At 47.3% G+C, this 19,153-nt stretch overlaps 1 protein-coding gene across 1 annotated transcript; it reads right to left on the bottom strand.

Moving 5' to 3' along the window:
• Positions 1–669: 669 nt before the first annotated feature.
• On the bottom strand, positions 670–17,944 carry P3H1 (prolyl 3-hydroxylase 1). The gene is made up of 15 exons (XM_087702050.1): positions 17,477–17,944; positions 15,231–15,383; positions 13,754–13,943; positions 12,362–12,493; positions 10,330–10,469; positions 9,043–9,132; positions 7,976–8,028; positions 6,817–6,938; positions 5,810–5,937; positions 5,402–5,497; positions 4,924–5,074; positions 4,460–4,577; positions 3,281–3,356; positions 2,729–2,869; positions 670–1,740 (listed from the first exon to the last, which is right to left on the bottom strand). The coding sequence occupies exons 1-15, from the start codon at positions 17,891–17,893 to the stop codon at positions 1,603–1,605; spliced, it is 2,145 nt and encodes a 714-aa protein (XP_087558176.1). The 5' UTR covers positions 17,894–17,944; the 3' UTR covers positions 670–1,602.
• Positions 17,945–19,153: the final 1,209 nt, after the last annotated feature.

The raw sequence follows: 19,153 nt of genomic DNA on the forward strand, positions 1-19,153 counted from the left end.
TTTGCTAAGAGGCACTGCCTCCAAGGATGACGTACAGAGGGGAGTCCGGTCGTAAAGCAAAACCTGGCTTAACGAATGCCGGCTTGCAAGAGACGGGGACGATGAGAGACGTAGCCCAAGGGCAGGCAGCCAGTCCCAAATTGCACCGTTTGTTTGGCCCCTCTTGACCGGGCTGGGAATGATGGGAGCTGGAGTAGGGCCTAAGATTGGGAGTTTCCTGCCTGTTTTTCTAGAGGAAATTAATTTCTTTCTTTCTTTCTTTCTTTCTTTCTTTCTTTCTTTCTTTCTTTCTTTCCTATTTCTTTCTTCTTTCTTTCTCTCTTTCTCTTTCTTTCTTTCTTTCTTTCTTTCTTTCTTTCTCTTTCTTTCTGCCTCGTTTCCCTCCCTCCTTTGCAGGAATTTCTTTCTGCCTGGTTAAATAGATTTAAAAAGCACAATTGTTTCGGTTTTTTTCCCCCCTTCTCTCTCTCCGAGTCCTAGAAATAAAACCGGCTTTATTTTCTCAAGAATTCCAATCTTTTGATGAAGCCCACGCCTTAAATATACCTTGTCTTTCTTCCTCTAATTAAATTTTCTTTCCCTCTCCGCCCTTAAAATTGTCCGGCTCAAAATATCCGTTCGGCCTTGTGTGTTTTCGAGCTCAAACCCAACTCCAAAACAGCGTTTGCAAAAAAATATATATTTATAAAAGCAAATCCTCCCGCTACAATCGAGCCGCAGATTTCTGTTCTTAAGTGAGACATTTGTGATGCGTTTTGTTCCGTTTTACGACCTTTCCTGACGCCGGTGTTAAGAGAATCGCTATGGCCCATCAATTCGGCGCGGGCAAGCCCTCGAATTACGGCCCCAAATATCCGTGCTTGAGTGAGACGTTGGCGAAGTGAGTTTTTGCCTCATTTGACCACATTGCTCGCCATGGTCGCTAAGTGAAGCACTGCAATTATAATGTTAGTCACTCGGTTGTTAAGTGAATCTGGCTTCCACATTGCTTGTCAGAATGTTGTAAAAAGGGGCGGAGGGGTGTCACCTAACCCCAGGACATGGCAACCGTCATAAATACGAGTTGGCTGCCCATTGATTTTGATCATGCGACCATGGGGATGTTGCAACGGTCATAAGTCTGAAACTTTGAACCAGTGGTGGGTTTCTAACCAGTTTACTACTGGTTTGCTGATTGGGGACGCGCCGCGCATTGCTGCACATGCGCAGTTGAGTGAAAACATGCCAGCGACGGCAAAAGAGACCCGGGCCGCCATACCACTATGGTCACTAAACGGACAGTCGTAAGTTGAGGACTGCATTATGAAGTCATGTCATAAAGCCTGTCTTCCGGAGTTTTTGGATTGTCCATCGCTGGGATTTTTCAAGAAAAGTTTTTATCCGATGCAGTACGAAGACTCCCGCCTTGGGGGTTGGACTAGAGGACCTCCGAGGTCCCTTCCAACCCGATGGATTTTTCCAGTCCTTCGAGGAACGGGGAAAGAGGCGAACCTCGATATCTCCTGCCTGGAGTTTTACAGCCACAGTTTTCTCTCTCCAGAGACCAACCCGTACCCCGAAATGATGATGATTTATTTCATGATTTTGAGCCAGATGTGGATTCTAGAGTTCATCTTTCTTTACGGAAGCGTCTTGGGGGGCCGTTTCGGCCTCTTTGGGGTTCGGTCCCATTTCGGGGAGCCACTGGGTCTCTTCAGTTTTGAAGAGCATGCGAACCAGGTCATCGGCTTGGATTCTCTCCTGAAGAAAAAAGAGGGAACGAGGGAGAGAGAGAGAGAGATAGAAAAATATGGGGCGTCCATTTTAATGAAAGATGGACTTCAACTCCCAGAATTCCAGAGCCGGCCTCCATTTTGACAGCCCCTGCGAGGTAGGCCAGGCGGGATTTACAGGAAATGTTGATAAAAGTCAACACAAATTGATTCTAAATTCGTCGATGCCACTAAAACATTAAAAAAAAAAAAACCTGAGGGGAAATTTTTTTAGCGTTGGCCCATTTTTTTCATTTGGAAATCTTTTTATTCAATATTTATGAAGAAAGTAAAATTGCTCAAGAAAAGGAAGAAATGAAAGAAAAATAAAAGAGGGGGGAAAAGAAAGGTGAGAAGAAACAGAAAGGGGGAAAAAGGCCCCCTTTTTTTTAGCCTTGAGAGGAAGAATCGTGGACATTGAGGACTAGCTACTTGTGACCTTCCAATTATGGAAGTGGGGAAGGAAAGAAAAGAAGAAATAGGAAAAAAAAAGGGGGGGGAGCCATTTTTGGGAGTCTTGAGCAAATTTTAAGGAGGCATGGAAAGGAGGAGGAGGAGCCAGGGACGTAGAGGACTAGCGACATGGGACCCTCCAATGAAGAGAGGAGAAAAAAAGAAAGGAAAAAAGAAACAGAAAAGAAAAAAAAAGAGCACATTTTTGAAGTTACAGGCAGAGGAAGTTCCAAAAGCACATTGAGGACTAGATACTTGAGTCCACTCTCATGCCCCCCCCTTTTTTTTTACAGAGGTGAATGCGTGAACTAGATTTTTTTTAAAATGTTTGTTTCAGCAATTAAAAAAAAAAATCTCTTTTTCCTGAGCTTCTCGCAGCAAAAAAAAAAACCCTTTCTCGTCTCTTCTAGAGTTTCATGCTGCATTAATTCCCCCCCTCAAAAAAAAAAAACAAACCAATTTTGGGACGGCTGCCATTTTGACTTTTTTGCCCACCCCGGGGTCCGAGGAGGCCCAGCACTTACTCGTTCACTATGGCGGGGATCCAGAGTAAACCACAAGGCAATGGCGCACCGCTGGCCCTTCGTGACGGCTTTCACGCCGTGGGGGTTTTCCGATCCGGCCGAGAAGCCCACCGCCCGGCCGCACTGCGGCTTCACCTCTGCCTGGAGTGCAAATTTGGGGGGGAAGAGACCCCCAAAAAAACATTTAGTAGATAATCCCCCTCCCCTTTCCCAAAATCCATCAAAGCTGCCTCAGGATTTGCTCACTGTCGAGCTATATTTCTGCGATTAAGGGAGGCATGCGTTCTCGTTTTACGACTTCTCTTGCCACCGTTGTTAAGTGGATCCTTGCGTTGGTCACAATTTGTCACGTGGTCGTTAAAAGCGAATCTGGCTTCCCCCTTTTATGGGGGCAGCAGCAGCTTATGGGGCTTGGTTTTTTCCCCAGGGTCGTGAACGGTCACTAAATGAAACCGTTGTAAGTCGAGGACTAACTGTAAAAAGCGGGGTGCAAATAATAAATTAGAAATTATTGGCTGCCCCCCCATAATAACTGGAAATTCAGAGACTTACGGTGACCGTTGTGGCATCCAACTCGGTGAAATAAAACTCCCCTCCTTCGAAATCTCCGTTTAAGTAAAGGATGGCGCTAGAAAGCAATAAATAACTTTTATTTACGAGGAACACAAAATAAGAATAAACTGGTTTTCCCCCTTGGATTAAGCGATCTTAAAAAGGAGAAGCTTCCAAATCTTTGTGGGGGGGAAAAAAATCAGGTTGTTTAAATGCAGATGGTGAAAATGAGGGGAACAACAATGTAAACGGATGAAAAAGATACTAGTCCTCAATGTTCAAGGCAGATTGAATTGATTGTATCTCGGCTGGCGTGCTGGACCAGCTGCCGTTTCCAAGCAGTCTTCGAGGGCAGCCCCATGTTAAAGGCTCTGGAATAGTCTTATTTTATTTTGCTCCTCTCTGGATTTGGCAGCCCTGCGAGGTTGGCCATGTCTGGAAAGATACTGCATGAAAAATATTGGAATTTTACTATATTTATCTATAATCTTGGCAATTTAAAACCTGTGGACTTCAACTCCCAGAATTCCCTAGCCAGCATGACTACCTGGGGAATTCTGGGAGTTGAAGTCCACAAGTCTTAAAATGGCTGGCTGAGGAATTCTGGGAGTTGGTCCATGTCTTAAAATGGCTGGCTGGGGAATTCTGGGACTTGGAGTCCATAAGTCCTAAAGTGGTTGACTGAGGAATTCTGGGAGTTGAAGTACACAAGTCTTAAAATGGCTGGCTGAGGAATTATGGGAAATTGAAGTCCACAAGTCTTAAAATGGTTGACTAGGGAATTCTGGGAGCTGAAGTCCACAAATCTTAAAATGGCTGGCTGAGGAATTCTGGGAGTTGGTCCACAAATCTTAAAATGGCTGACTGGGGAATTCTGGGACTTGGAGTCCATAAGTCCTAAAGTGGTTGACTGAGGAATTCTGGGAGTTGAAGTCCACAAGCCTTAAAATGGCTGGCTGAGGAATTATGGGAAATTGAAGTCCACAAGTCTTAAAATGGCTGACTGAGGAATTCTGGGACTTGGAGTCCATAAGTCCTAAAGTTGCCAAGGTTGGACTGATGGAGCCCAATATTTTTTCAACCGCCGCAACTTTAGAACGGGTGGACTCCAACTCCCAGAATTCCCTAGCTTTCTGCGGTAGGGGAAGATGGGCGCTTGAGTCACCCAGCCAAACTCACCTGTAGTCCCGGAAGGTGTACGCAGGGGGCTCCTTGACGCACACCATGGCCTCGGCGTTGAGGTTGCAATTGTCGACATGCACGGGATGGCTGGGATCCATTCGATCCTCTTGTTTATCTAGGAGAGAAAGAAAAAGATCCCTTTTGATCCCAATTGGGTCTTCCCCCAAGTCTGGGCATCCTGGGAGTTACGAATCCCGCCCACCTGCCTGAAAGGAGGCCAAATTAAACCCCGCTGGATAAAAAAATAAAATAAAATCAGAAGCTGAAAACTCTGCAGGTTTCTAGTCCTCATGGCGAGCCGGAAATTCATTCTCTGCAAAAGCGGAGCGAGGAAAAAAAATTGGGAGAGAGATTCTTACTACCTTTCTACTTTCTCAACCTGCCGGCTTTTGTGTCTTCCAGGTTTAAAATCAATGGTTTCTTTTTCTCTCCCCCCCCCTTCCCGTTGTTCACCTGCTTACCTGCGATGGCCGTCCGGCACACCAGGTGAGAATAAGAGAAATGCAGAGGGACGTCGAGGCGGAAATAAGACTCCATCACGTGACGGACTTTCTCCGTGGCGTTGTAGTACAGGTAGGCGCTCGGCATGGGGACTCTGCCTTCCTGCCCCAGCTGCGGGCAAGACCCACGCGGACGTTACCCCAGATTCGACACCACGATCTCCCCCCCCCACCGTTCCGGGCGAAGGAAGCCGCGCTCGTTTTTAGAAATCAGTTTAATTTTGAGAATTAAAAAAAAACACAAATCGCCTTCCGGGAGAGCTTTGAATTTTGTCTTTCGAAACGCTGGCCTTCTAGTCCTCATGAAGCCTCCGGTGGTTTTTTTGGGCACGGGGTTGGACTAGAAGACCTTTGAAGGGCCCTCCTGGCCCTGCGTTTCTATGATTTCAGAGCTCCTGAATCCCAGATCTTTGCTTTTTTTTGGGGGGGGGGTGTTTACCTTGAGGGCTTTCAGGACCGTCACCCCATAAAAGGTCTCGCTGGGAGTGTGGGGAGAAGTTTGCCCCCTATAACCATCCCCGGCGGAAGCCGCCACCTGTAATTAAAAAGCGGGAAAATTAAAACGCGACGCCGATAAAATTCGTTCCCGTTTCTTTGCACGGTTGGGAAAAGAAAAATCCAGCGAGGAAACTCCACGTTTTCGGGGTGCAAATTTTAAAAAAAGAAATGAAAATGCCCAAAATAATTAAAAAAAGGAATTTTTTTTTAGTTGACTTTTTTAAAGCTCTTTAGGCAAGCAGAGAAAACAATGCTGCCATCTAGTGGTCAAACCAAACTGCCATGGGCTGATACGGGGAAGTCAGTCCTCAAACATACGACCATCATTGAACCCAGAAACTATACTCACATTTGTCAGGGTTTGTAACGTCCGGCATTCGTCTTCGGAGAGGACCCCGTCCACCACCACGCGCTGGGAGCCGTTCAGCGTCTTGGAGTTCATGGTAACCTTGAGCCCATCGTACCCCAACGGGCCCCCTGCGGATCGGCGGGAAAGAAATCCTCGCGTTACGACGGTTCACTTCGCGACCGTTGCAAAGTTAACCGCAGTACTGAAAAAAAAGGGACCATTTTTCGCACGTACGACTGTCGAATTTTGGGAACAAAATTCAGACACTTGGCGAGTGGTTTCACACTTGTGACCGTTGCTACATCCCGAGGTTGTGTGATCCCCATGTTTTGCGACCTTCGGGGGGTGGGGTGGGGGAGGTGGATTCGCTTAACGACCGTGTTGCTAAACTTAAGTCCATGGGGGAAGCCGGATTTGCTGAAAGGAGTGTGTGACTCGCTTAAGGACCGTGCAATCAGGCACGAATCACTTAGCAACCAGCGAGGGAAGTCCCAGGCTGAATGACGGTCGTAACTCAGGGACCAGCGGTCTGCCTTCCAGCGGCTGTTTCGGATTTGGCATCTCCTCACCTGAATATTAACCTTTCATTCTACCATACAGGTAGTCCTCAATTTACAACGGTTCACTCAGTGACCATTCAAAGTTAAACGGCCCTGAAAAAAGAGGGCCATTTTTCACACTTACGACCATTGCACAACAGCCCCCCGGTCATGTGATCAAAATTCAGGACGCTTGGCAACTGACTCATATTTATGACGGTTGCAGTCGTCACGCGATCCCCTTTTGCGACCAAAGATCAATGCGAAAACAAGATTCACTTAACAACCGCGGGAAGAAACGTCGCATAAAGGGGCTGAATTCCTTGAACCACAGTCTCGCTTAGCATCGGGTATCTGCGGCTCAACGCTGGTCGTTAAGTCGAGAACGATCTGTATTTGCCTGGGGTGTTTTTTCCCCCACCTTCGTGGTCTTTCCGAGTCATTCAGATCCCAATTTGGGGAGCTCACCTTCCCGTACGAATTTATTCATGTCGGACGATTCCTTCGTCTTCTCCTCCACCAGATTCTCGATCTCCTTCATGAGATTACCGATCTCCTCTGAGATCCGGGCCGCTGTTTCACGTTCAACCCTGCAGAGACAGAGAAGGGGGAATCTGTCGTGGCCTGCCAGTGGCCAACAGAACTGGCAGCAGAGTCAGAGAGTGAGGAGGGTTGGGGAGGAACCTGGGCCAGTCCTGGAGTCTGGGGAAGGCTCCGATGAGGGCTCTGTGTCGGAGGCAGAGAGGGGGCCAGGGCCGTCTGACAGTTATCAGCTGCCTTCGGAGTCACATATCAGTGAGGCAGAAGAACAGCTGGAGCCTGTTCCCAGTGTGCGCATATGCAGAGCTGCCAGGGGAAGGGAAGAGCTAAAGAACAGGGGTGGACTTAGGAGTAAGGCCACAGGTGGGCGGTGAATGGCCCCTCCCAGAGGGAATAAAAGAGGAGCGAAAGGGGAGTGGAGTTTGCAAGAGACCTTTAGTTCATTTAATTGGTTTGGAGACTCCTGGCCAAGTTTTGCAGAGATCCGCCTGGCAGCTCTCCAAGACAGATGAGGTCTGTGACCGTAAATCCTCCCTCGAAAGACTTTGCTGGATGGGAAGGAGCAGAATTCACCGCCAATTAACAAAAGGGTTTTTTGTCGGGACCAGGAGTTGGCTTCCGGCTCTCGGGAAGCCTCGGTCAGAACACACGAAACATGTAAACCTGAGTAAAGGCACAGGTGGACGGTGAATGGCCCCTCCCAGAGGGTGTAAAGAGGAGCGAAAGGGGAGGGGAGTTTGCAGGAGACCATTAGTTCAATTCATTAGGATAAAATCTCTTCCTGACTTCTTGCCAATCGAATTGCCGCTACAGCGTGGCGTTTGGAAGATATCGGCTCTCCAAGCCAGATAAGGTCTGTGACTATAAATCCTCCCTCGAAAGACTTTGCTGGACGCGATTTTGGGGAGCCTAGGTGCAGAAGAAGCCGGATCGTCATTCTGCGAAGCGCAAGCGAGCCAGGTACATTTTCCCCTGCAATCCCAAAGAGATTTATTCCGTCCGGCTCATCTCTAGTTTAGCTATGTTATTGCGGTGGTTTTTATCCTGGACAGTCCTCGGATTTACAGCGCCTCATGTATGTTCTTACTTTTGTTTTTCCTGGAGCCTCTTGGGAATCACTTCCTCCGGGGTCCACGTATCCTTCAAAGGAAGAGACGGACGGTAAGAAAAATAGCCGCACCATTCTGGACAACATTCTAGACCAATGTTTCTCAACTATGATAGTTTTAAGATGGGAGGACTTCAATCCCCAGAATTCCCCAGCCAGCAGGCTTTACGATGTATGGACTTCAACTCCCAGAATTCCCCAGCCAGCATGCTTTACGAAGTATGGACTTCCATTCCCAGAATTCCCCAGCCAGCAGGCTTTAAGATGGGTGGACTTCAATTCCCAGAATTCCCCAGCCAGCAGGCTTTAAAAGGGGTGGACTTCAACTCCCAGAATTCCCCAGTCAGCAGGCTTTAAGATAGGCGGACTTCAATTCCCAGAATTCCCCAGCCAGCAGGCTTTACTATGTATGGACTTCAATTCCCAGAATTCCCCAGCCAGCAGGCTTTACCATGTATGGACTTCAATTCCCAGAATTCCCCAGCCAGCAGGCTTTAAGATAGGCGGACTTCAACTCCCAGAATTCCCCAGTCAGCAGGCTTTAAAAGGGGTGGACTTCAACTCCCAGAATTCCCCAGCCAGCAGGCTTTAAGATGGGCGGACTTCAATTCCCAGAATTCCCCAGCCAGCAGGCTTTAAGAGAAATGGACTTCAATTCCCAGAATTCCTCAGCCAGCATGCTTTAAGATGGGTGGACTTCAATTCCCAGAATCCCCCAGCCAACAGGCTTTAAGATGTATGGACTTCAATTCCCAGAATTCCCCAGCCAGCAGGCTTTAAGATGGGCGGACTTCAATTCCCAGAATCCCCCAGTCAGCAGGCTTTAAGAGGGGTGGACTTCAATTCCCAGAATTCCCCAGCCAGCAGGCTTTAAAAGGGGTGGACTTCAATTCCCAGAATTCCCCAGCCAGCATGCTTTACGATGTATGGACTTCCATTCCCAGAATTCCCCAGCCAGCAGGCTTTAAGATGGGTGGACTTCAATTCCCAGAATTCCCCAGCCAGAGCTATTTTTACTTTCTTGGAAAATGACAGATTTGGCTTACCGGATCGATAAAAGGAATGCCGAAGGCGTCATAGGCGAAATAAAGCAATTCCTTCTCTAAAAGACTCTGCCGGTAATACATCTGGACTTTCTACAGCCGCGGGGGGAAAAAAAGCAGAAAAATGCTCAAAATGCGATCAGAGCGATTCGTTTGCCAATCAGCTGACCTCATGGATGCACAAAACGGTGATTTTTTACAACCTTGGCCCCTTTAAGACGCCTGGACTTCAACTCCCAGAATGCTTTGCTGGCTGGGGAACTCTGGGAGTTGACGTCTTAAAGGGGCCAAGTTTGAAAAAAAAACACTGGTCCAGAATGTCGCACAAAACTGGGCGGGAGCTTTGAAAAAAAAGCACGGAATCGTCTCCAATCTTTTGACTCGAGAGAGGCAGCCTTTCCAAGGCTGTAGTCCTCATCGTCTCAGTTGTGACGTTTTTGGCTACCGTATTTAGAACTCGGCTGTGTAAATTCCCTCTTCTGGCTGCAGGATATAAAGGTGACGTTGCAAGGGGATAGAACGAGGCTTGCTGTCATAATTTTATAGCATAAAATATATGATATAATAATAATAATAATATCATTTTTTAAATATCAAGTTAAGGATCTTCTGGCCATTGCTGATATGGGCACAAGGTTCGGCCCTATTTCTCTTTGGAGAAAATTACATTTGGATTCCAGAGGACGGGCCCTGGCACAGGGGCTGGACTAGATGGTCTCCCAGGTCCCCTCCGACCGTATCATCCTATGCTTCAATTTAGATTCTCCTCCTCCTCCTCAACACGGGGCTGGTCTAGATGATCTCCGGATATGCCTTCCACGGCTTTTCACAAAAAGTAACTTTTTATTATTCTACTATGCCTTTTTCTATGGTGGGAAAATACGGAGTTAGATGAGATGTAGCCATAACAACGTTCTTTCTAGAAATCCAAGGTCATCCTTTGTCTTCGCACCTCTGCACCTGACCGGAACTGGATGGGTGGAAGCTGCCAGTGTGGCAGTGGGAGATTGGGACCATGTAATGGACTTGTGGGTGTGGTGGGCAAGATCTTGGACTTTCAACCGGGTGGGGAAAACCGGGAAGCTTTCAGATTTTGGGTTTTCCCAGATGTGCCAACGTGGCTCTCTCAATAAATTGGAACTTTGAGGAATCCTTTGCCTTGGACTCTGATTTAATTTTGGACGCTATTCGGAACCCTGACATTAACCCGAATCTGAAAGCTTCCTACTGCAGCCGCTGGGAGCAGCGCGGCAAGGCGGGGGCAGTGGGTAGGCGTGGGAGAAAACTTGCCTCTCTGGGCCCGATGCCCTCGGCCAGGTTCTCCCCTAACATGGCTGCGTAATAGGCCACATTCTGCTTCATCACGTTGTCGGTCGGGAAGAAGAGCAGGTAGGTTTTCGCGCATTCGACCGCCTTCCCGTAGTGGCCGCCTGTGACGGGGTGGAAGGAGAAACTGGAAATATATCAAAATAATCACAATAATAATCAGAAATTCCTATGTACTCAGATGCTACCTTAAAAGCTCTCAAGTCCTTGGTTAGAACTTGAATTATTAAATTTTTACCAGTCCCAGACTGTAAATCGAATTTGATGGCTGTGATGGTTATAGAAATGGCTGTGTGTGTGTTTGTGTGTGTGTGTGTGTGTGTGTGTGTGTGTGTGTATGTGTATGTACAGTATGTTCCAGCATAATTCCGGAATTGCCTCGAGCAAGTTCAACCAAACTTGGTACACAGAGAACTTGCTCTCTGGAAACAAATACTGTGGGGGTAAGGCGCCCCCTGGCACGCATCTCGGTGTGTGTGTTCTGTTAAGATACAGCCTGTTGTGCCTTAAAATGGCTTCTACTGTGCAGTGCAGTGGAGTTGCCATGGTTAATGGCTTCACAGTACTCCACAAGGGGGCTCCCTCTGGTAACGGGGAAAATCCAACATTGGAAATTGCGTTTGATACAGACATTTCCCCCCTATGAATAAATATCCGGGCAATGCTGGTTATCGGCTAATCAATTATTATTATTAATTATTATTATTATTATTATTATTCCTAGGTCCTTGGTTAGGACTCGAGCTGTTGAGCTACCAACCAGCCCCAAAGGCTGTGAATCTCACCAAAGATTAAAATAATAACAACAACAAAAACAACAATAATAACAACAACATATTAATATATATTCTACTATGCATTTTCTATCGTGGGAAAATGGGAGTTAGATGATATGTAGCTATAACAACATTCTTTCTAGAAAGCCAAGGTCACCCTTTGTCTCTGCACCTGTTACCCCAACAGCTATTAAATCCTTGATTAGGATCTGAATTATTAAGTTTTTAGCAGTCCCAGACTGTGAATCGAATTGAAGATCAAATCTATAATAATAATAACAATAATAACAACAACAACATATTAACATATAATGAGATGCTACCTTAACAGTTCTTAGGTCTTTAGTTAGGACTTGAAGGGTTACGTTTTTAACCAGACCCAAACTGTGAATCGAATTGAAGATTAAATAATAACAACAACAACAACAATAATTTAGGTAATCCTTGATTTATAACAGTTTGTTGAGTGACCAAAGTCACAACGGCACTGAAATATGTGGCCATTTTTTCACACTTACGACCGTTGCAGCATCCCCGTGGTCACGTGATCAGAATTCAGATGATCGCCAACCGACTCGTACTTATGACGGTTGCAGTGTCCTCTTTTTGCGCCCTCCAACAAGCAAACTCAATAGGGGGGAGCCAGACTCGCTGAACGACCGTGCTACTCCCTGAACACCTGCAGTGATTCACTTAACAACCGTGGGTAATGGGGGGCTGTAAGATGGGGCAAGGCTCCCTGAACAACTGTCTCGCTTAACGACACCAATTTCGGGCTCATTTTCTTGTGGTCGTAAGTCGAGGACTACCTGTATTCTCGTTTCTACAGCAGCTCTGGAGGAAATTCAGATATTTAGATCTAGATTAACAGAGTTGGAAGGGACCTTGGAGGTCATCTAGTCCAACCCCCCCCCCAACCCGAGCAGGAGACCCCCATCGTTTCCAACAGATGGCAGTCCAGTCTCTTCTTGAAAGCCTCCAGGGATGAAGCTCCCGCAACTTCCGAAGGCAACTTCTGTTCCATTGAATATAGGATACCAGAGTTGGAAGGGACCTTGGAGGTCATCTAGTCCAACCCGCCTGCTGCGGGAAGAAACCAACATGCCCCGAAACTCCGTTTCAAGGCAGCCCACTTCCCCGAGAGCTCCCTGGAAGATGAAGCGGGGTGCAGTTAACGGGACTCCCCCCCCTTCCCAACCTCCCTCCGTAGCGCCACCTACTGTTGTAATAGGCGAACTGCAGGTAGTTGAAATGGGACGGGAGGAAGTCTTCGATGGGTTTCTCCTGTCCCGCTTCCTGCGCCAACTCCGTCACGCATCCTTGCTTGCAGCTCAGCACTTGGGTGTAATGATCTGCGCCCCCCCGAGAGAAAGAGGATTAACTCACAGGAAGCCATTGTGATCGAGGGTTCGGGCATCGTTTTAACGCAGAGGAGCGTTTTCCCGACTTTTAAGATGGGTGGACTTCAACTCCCAGAATTCCCCAGTAGACTGCGGCTTCCTGGAATCCCTGTGAGGCTATTTGGACTTCAATTCCCAGAATTCCCTAGCTAGGATATATGGATTTTCGACTCCCAGAATTCCCCAGTCAACATGGATGGATTTCAACTTCCCCCTGGAATCCTAAGTATTTTGACTTCGATTCCCAGAATTCCTCAGTCAGCGTGAGTGGACTTCAACTTCCTGAAATGGCTATTTGGACTTCACTTCCCAGAATTCCCCAGCCAGCAGCACGTGTGAACGTCAACTCCCAGAATTCCCTAGCTAGCACACATTGGATTTCGACTCCCAGAATTCCCCAGTCAGCATGATTGGACTTCAGCTTCCTGGAGTCCTTTGACTTCAATTCCCAGAATTCCCCAGCCAGCAGCACGTGTGAACGTCAACTCCCAGAATTCCATAGCTAACACACATTGGATTTCGACTCCCAGAATTCCCCAGACAGCATGGGTGGACTTCAAGTCCCAGAATTCCCTAGCTAGCATGTACAGGTAAGCCCTCAACGTACAAGAGTCAGTTTGGCGAGCAAATTTCTCACTTAGCAACCTAAACGCTGGGCTCGATTGTGGCCGTAACGTGGAGGACTTCCTGTATGGACTTCAGCTCCCAGAATTCCCTTAGCCAGCAATTATTAGTATTTAATAATTTAATAATCTATGCGCCTTCCATTTTCTGGTTGACTTTCAATGTTGTTTCTCCTCTTTAAATGGATTTTCATACACTGGAAGGGAGCATTCGTAATGGATTCAAATGAATAAATGAAGTCCCAGAATTCCCAGGTTACGAGACCTCAACTCCCAGAATTCCCTCTCTCTTCACCCTTTCCACACGAGGCCCCGTTTCATTGTTAGTTAGAAAAGCATCTTGGTTTTAAAATATTAAAAGACCAGTAAAGATTTCCCGTAATGAGCTAAAAAGAGAGCCTCCGTATCCAGGAGCAGAATATCTGAAAACCAGTTTTTTTTTTCCCCCTAAACCTCCGCGGGGTTTTGACCCAGTCAGGCATCCCACATACGTGGCCTTCTCCCACCCAGGATCCCACGGCTTCCTGCCGAGCCTTATGGGACTCGTTGTCCCATAACCTTATGGGACTCGTTGTTCCCTCGCACTCACCGATAAAGGCTTGATAGAAATCGGCGTTGTAATCGAGGTAGTTGTAACCGTCGTAGTTGTACGGCTCTTCGCAGAGGGTCCGGCACTCGGTGTCAGCTACCCAATACTCATCCAGCGCCTTCTCCAGGTGCAAAATGGCTGCCTGGGGGTTCTCCTCCGTGTAGTAACTCACACCCAGGTGGAAATCTTGCTAGAGGGAGAATTGGAGAAGGCAGAGATGGCTTTCAACTCCAGAAAACAAAACAAAATGATCTGAGCATTCCCCACCTATTAATCCTATTTTAAGTAGTCCTCAACTTACGTCAAGACCATCGCAAGGCGGTACGGTCGCTAAGAGAGCCACTCCTTCCTACCACCAGTCGCTGAGCAAATCCAGCTCTGTTTATCAGATTGCTAATGGGGATCATTCACTCGCTGGAATATTGCGACCGTCGTAAAGAAAGGAAGTCCTTAACTTACGACCGCAGCTGAGGCCCAAATTTTACGTTGTTCAGTGAGACATTTGTTAGGTGAGTTTTGCCCCATTTTTACAGGGTGTTTTCTCTTGAAAGTTGTTAAGTGAATCATGGCAGTTATTAAGTGAGTAACAGGGGGGCAGTGTCACGCGATGTGCTTTTGTGACCTTCTGACAAGCAACGGGGGAAGCCCGGCTCGCTTAACAACCGTGTGACGCATTTAAAAACCGCAGCGATACGCTTAACCGCTTTGGCCAGGAAGGTGGTAAAACGGCTCAACGCTCACTTAACGACTGTCGCGCTTAGCGGCAGAAGACCTGGGCTCAACGGTGGTCGTGATAACTAGTCCTCAATGTGCCTTTGTGCTTCTGAAACATCCCGTGACATGTATACATGCGTGCGTGTTTATACGTCCGTGTGCGTGTCGATTAGCAGTAGACTTATATAGCAATAGCAGTAGACTTATATACCGCTTCCTAGGCCTTTCAGGCCTCTCTAAGCGGTTTACAGAGTCAGCATATTGCCCCCAACAATCTGGGTCCTCATTTTACCCACCTCGGAAGGATGGAAGGCTGAGTCAACCCTGAGCCGGTGAGATTTGAACCGCTGAACTGCTGATCTAGCAGTAGCCTGCAGTGCTGCATTTAACCACTGCGCCACCTTGGCTCTTATACACGCACACACAATTTATAAGTTTTAAACCATGCAGAATCGCTTCGGTGAGATTTGGCAGCTTAGGATGCTAACCGACTCAATCGATTCTATGAAATGTATATAAAAAAGATTTTATTCAAGGTAATCAACATTTTTAAAAGCTTCAATTGAATAAGGACACGGCCTGCGTGATTTTCTTTCGCTTTTCAGTTTCTTGTTTTTTTGATAATTTTGCACATTCTTTTTTTCTTTTGCTGCAGTTGCTTTAATGAAAGCAATTATTTTAATTTAAAGGAGAGAGAGAGAGAGGGAGAGAGAGAGAGAGAGAGAGAGAGAAAATGGTGCCTCCCATCGTGACGTGTCCTCACCATGTGGGCCTTCGCCTCCAAATCGACAAAATCCGAATCTTTCACCCCAACCATCATCTGGTAATAAGCCAGGTTCTGTCGCATCTCGGCGTGGTCTGGATTGGCCGAGAAGAAAGTTTGCGCGGCTGCCACGGCCTTGTTCAGCTTGTTGAGCTGATGAAGAAGAGAAATTCACATTTTGGGGGGGGGGGGTTCCCTGAAAATGTGGCTATGGCATCTTTGGAAAGAATGCCACTGCGTTTGGATTAAATGAGGGAGAGAGAAAGAGGATGAGAAAGAGAGAAGAGAAAGAGAGAAGAGAAAGAGAGAAGAGGATGAGAAAAAGAGAGAAGAGGATGAGAGAGAGAAAAGAGGAAAAAAGAGAGAGAAGAGAATGAGAGAAAGACAGAAGAGGGTGAGAGAGAGAAAAGATGAAAGAAAGAGAGAGGGAAGAGAATAAGAGAAAGAAAGAGAGAGGAGGATGAGAGGGAGAAGAGTATGATAGACAGAGAAAGAGAGAAGAGGATGAGAAAGAGAGAGAGAGAAAGAGAGAAGAGGATGATAGATAGAGAAAGAGAGAAGCTGAGAAAGAAAGAGAGAGAGAAAGAAAGAAGAGTATGATAGATAAAGAGAGAAGAGGATGAGAAAGAGAGAGAGAAAGAGAGAAGAAGCTGAGAAAGAGAGAGAGAAAGAGAGAAGAATATGATAGGCAGAGAAAGAGAGAAGAGTATGATAGATAAAGAGAAGAGGATGAGAAAGAGAGAAAGAGTGAGGAGGATGATAGATAAAGAGAAGAGGATGAGAAAGAGAAAGGGTAAAGAAATGAAAAAGGAAGAAAAGAAAAGAGACAGTTGAGGAAGGAATAAGGGGGAGAAAAGAGTGGAAGGCAGAGAAAGATAGGAAATGGAAAAAGAGGACAGAAAGAAGAGTGTGATAAAAAAAAGGAATGAATGACCAGAAAGAAAATAGGAAGCGGAAGGCTAAGGGGGAGAGGAAGAGAGGGAAAGGTAGAGAAGGAGAGAAAATGGAAAGAGAGAGAAAAAAAAGACGTGAAAGAAAAGAAGAAAAGAGAAAGAGGAGGAAGGGGTAAAGGGAAGACAAGGAACCCGGAATGCTGAGGAGAGAAGGATAGAAAATGGAAAAAGGAAGAGAGGAAGAGAGTGAAAAGAAAAAGGAAGGAATGGCCAGAAAGAAAAGAAAACAGGGAGCCAAAGAAGAGATAAGGAGGAGAGGAGGAGACATTGCGGAGAGACGATGGAAAAAGAGAGAGTGAGAAAAAAGAAATGGAAAAAAAAAGAGAAAACGGATAGAAAGAAAGGAAGAGGGGCGGGGAGATTTGATCTGAAACTTTCCACTTGGGGCATTGACAGATCCCCCTCCCCAAAACCAGCCGAAGACCCAACAACCCCCCCTCGAGGGAGAGAAACTCGAACCCACTCCCTTCCCATCTCCCTCCATCCTTCCTCTTCCAAGCGTCCGGCGCAAAGACGGCCGGCGCCGAGACCCCGCGGAGAGCGGGCGCAGCCCCTTCGAGCGACGTGGCACACGGGGGGCGGAGAGCGGAGCGGGCGGGGCTCCCACGCACCCCCCCTCCAAAGTTTCCGCTCCCCCTTCCCACCCATGGCGCGCATGGGGTCGCCGGCAGCCCCTTCCCCAATTGGGGCCTTTGGATCGCGGGAGGGGGGTAAGAAAAGAGTAAAAAAGATGCCAAGGGGGCAGAAGGCGGCTTTGGATCGCCAAGGGGGCAGAAGGCGGGGGGGGTGGTACCTTGGGGGAAGGCCCGCCCCAGCGCCCCCCCCCCAATTCCCCCCGATTTGGATGGCAGGCGGGCACAGCAGTAAAGCGGCGCAGGGAGGGAAGATGAAGATGATGCCAAGGGGGGGGGCAGAAGGCGGTGCCAACCGTGGAGGGGCACCTTGGGGAAAGGGGAGACCCTCCCCAGCTCGCCCACCCCCCAAATTTACCCCCTTTCCCCGATTTGGATCGCAAGGGGGCACAGCTGTAGAGGAAAGAGGCGCGAGGAGGGAAGAAGAAAACGATGCCAACCGGGCAAAAGAGGATGCCAGCCGAAAGCACACTGGGGGGGGGCGACCCTCCCCAGCTCGAACCCCCTCCCCAAATTTCTGCACAGCAGTAGAGGGAAGGGGGGCAAAGCAATAGAAGGAAGAGGCACGGGAGGGAAGGGGGAAAAGATGCCAAGGGGGCAGAAGCCGGTGCCAACCGAGGGGGACACCGGGGGGGGGGGCGACCCTCCCCAGCCCACCCACCTTGAAATAGGCCACTTGCAGGTAGTTGTAAGGGCTGCGCTTGCGGAACTCCAGCTCCGCTTCTTCGCCCAGCTGGTAGCGGGACGGGCCCTCCGGCAGGCAGCGGCGCAGGCAGGCGGCGCGGCGCAGCAGCTGCTGGAAGAAGCGCAGGTAGCGCGGGTCCTGCGCGGGGTCCTCGGCCGTGTGGTTGGCCGCGCAGGCCGAACGGCAGCTAACCAGGCGCTCCCGGTGCGCAGCCCGCGCCCGCAGCGCCCGCTCCATCTGCAGGATGACCCCGGGCCAATCCCCACCGTTGTACGCCTCGATCCCGGCCGCGAGGAGCTCGTCGGCCGGGCGGAGCTGCTCCGCCGCCGGGCGCGATCCATCGGTGGGGCTCAGGATCGCGCGCAGGAGCAGCGCAAGTAGCAAGCGCGGCATCTCGGCCGAGCGAAGCGAGGGCGCACAATGCCCGGGCTGGCAGTCTGGAGCCACGCCCACTCCTTGGCCACGCCCTCTCGCTCTGAGCACCACGTGGCGATGGGGAAAACTCTCTCCCTCTCTCTCGGGTGGACTACAATTCCCAGAGTTCCACAGCCGGCCATGCTGGCTGGGGAATTCTGGGAATCGTAGTTCCAGCCCTCTTAAAGAGGCTGCAGTGTTTGAAAACATATTTTAAGGTCCTAGTAGAGTTTCTCTACCTTAAGTCGCTTTGAGCTGAGCAGGAGAGGGGTGGGGGAGTCTGTAGGATTCTGGGAGTTGAAGTCCACCCATTTAAAGCAGTCTTGGGGAAGAAACATTGGTTTAAAAGACTTGGGACGCTTTTAAAAAAAATCAAAACTCTTTTTAAGTTGAAACGTACCTTTTTCTCTGCGGGATGGTCCTTTAGTAGAATAGAATAGAGTAGAGTAGAATAGAATAGAATAGAATAGAATAGAATAGAATAGAGAATAGAAAATAGAATAGAATATAGAATAAGAGTAGAAAATAGAATAGAAAATATAATAGAAAATATTAAACATAGAATATAGAATAAGAATAGAGACTAAAATAGAATAGAATAGAAACTAGAATAGAATAGAGAATAGAAAATATAATAGAAAATATTAAACATAGAATATAGAATAAGAATAAACACTAAAATAGAATAGAATAGAAACTAGAATAGAATAGAGAATAGAAAATATAATAGAAAATATTAAACATAGAATATAGAATAAGAATAGAGACTAAAATAGAATAGAATAGAAACTAGAATAGAATAGAGAATAGAAAATATAATAGAAAATATTAAACATAGAATATAGAATAAGAATAAACACTAAAATAGAATAGAATAGAAACTAGAATAGAATAGAGAATAGAAAATAATAAGAATAGAATATAGAATTAGAATAGAAAATAGAATAAAATAAAATAAAATAGAATTTTTTTATTGGACAATTGCGGTTGAACACAGAAGGAATTTATAGAATAGGTGAGAAGACAGAGTTGGAAAGGATCTTGGAGGTCTTCTAGTCCAACCCCCCAAGGATAACTATCTGTTTTATTTTCCTAATTTTAATATAAATAGCTTTCACTTTTTTTTGCTTAAATAAATTCTTAGATTCAGCCATGCAAAAAGTTTTACATTTAACACACAGGGATGAAATTCATTGCAATAGTCTCCCTATTCTATCTTTATTAACTCTATTCTTTGTC

Source organism: Thamnophis sirtalis, unplaced genomic scaffold (genome assembly GCF_051295495.1).
Source record: "Thamnophis sirtalis isolate CommonGarterSnake01/CBP01778 unplaced genomic scaffold, rThaSir2_p1.2 scaffold_15, whole genome shotgun sequence".
Lineage (NCBI taxonomy): Eukaryota > Metazoa > Chordata > Lepidosauria > Squamata > Natricidae > Thamnophis > Thamnophis sirtalis.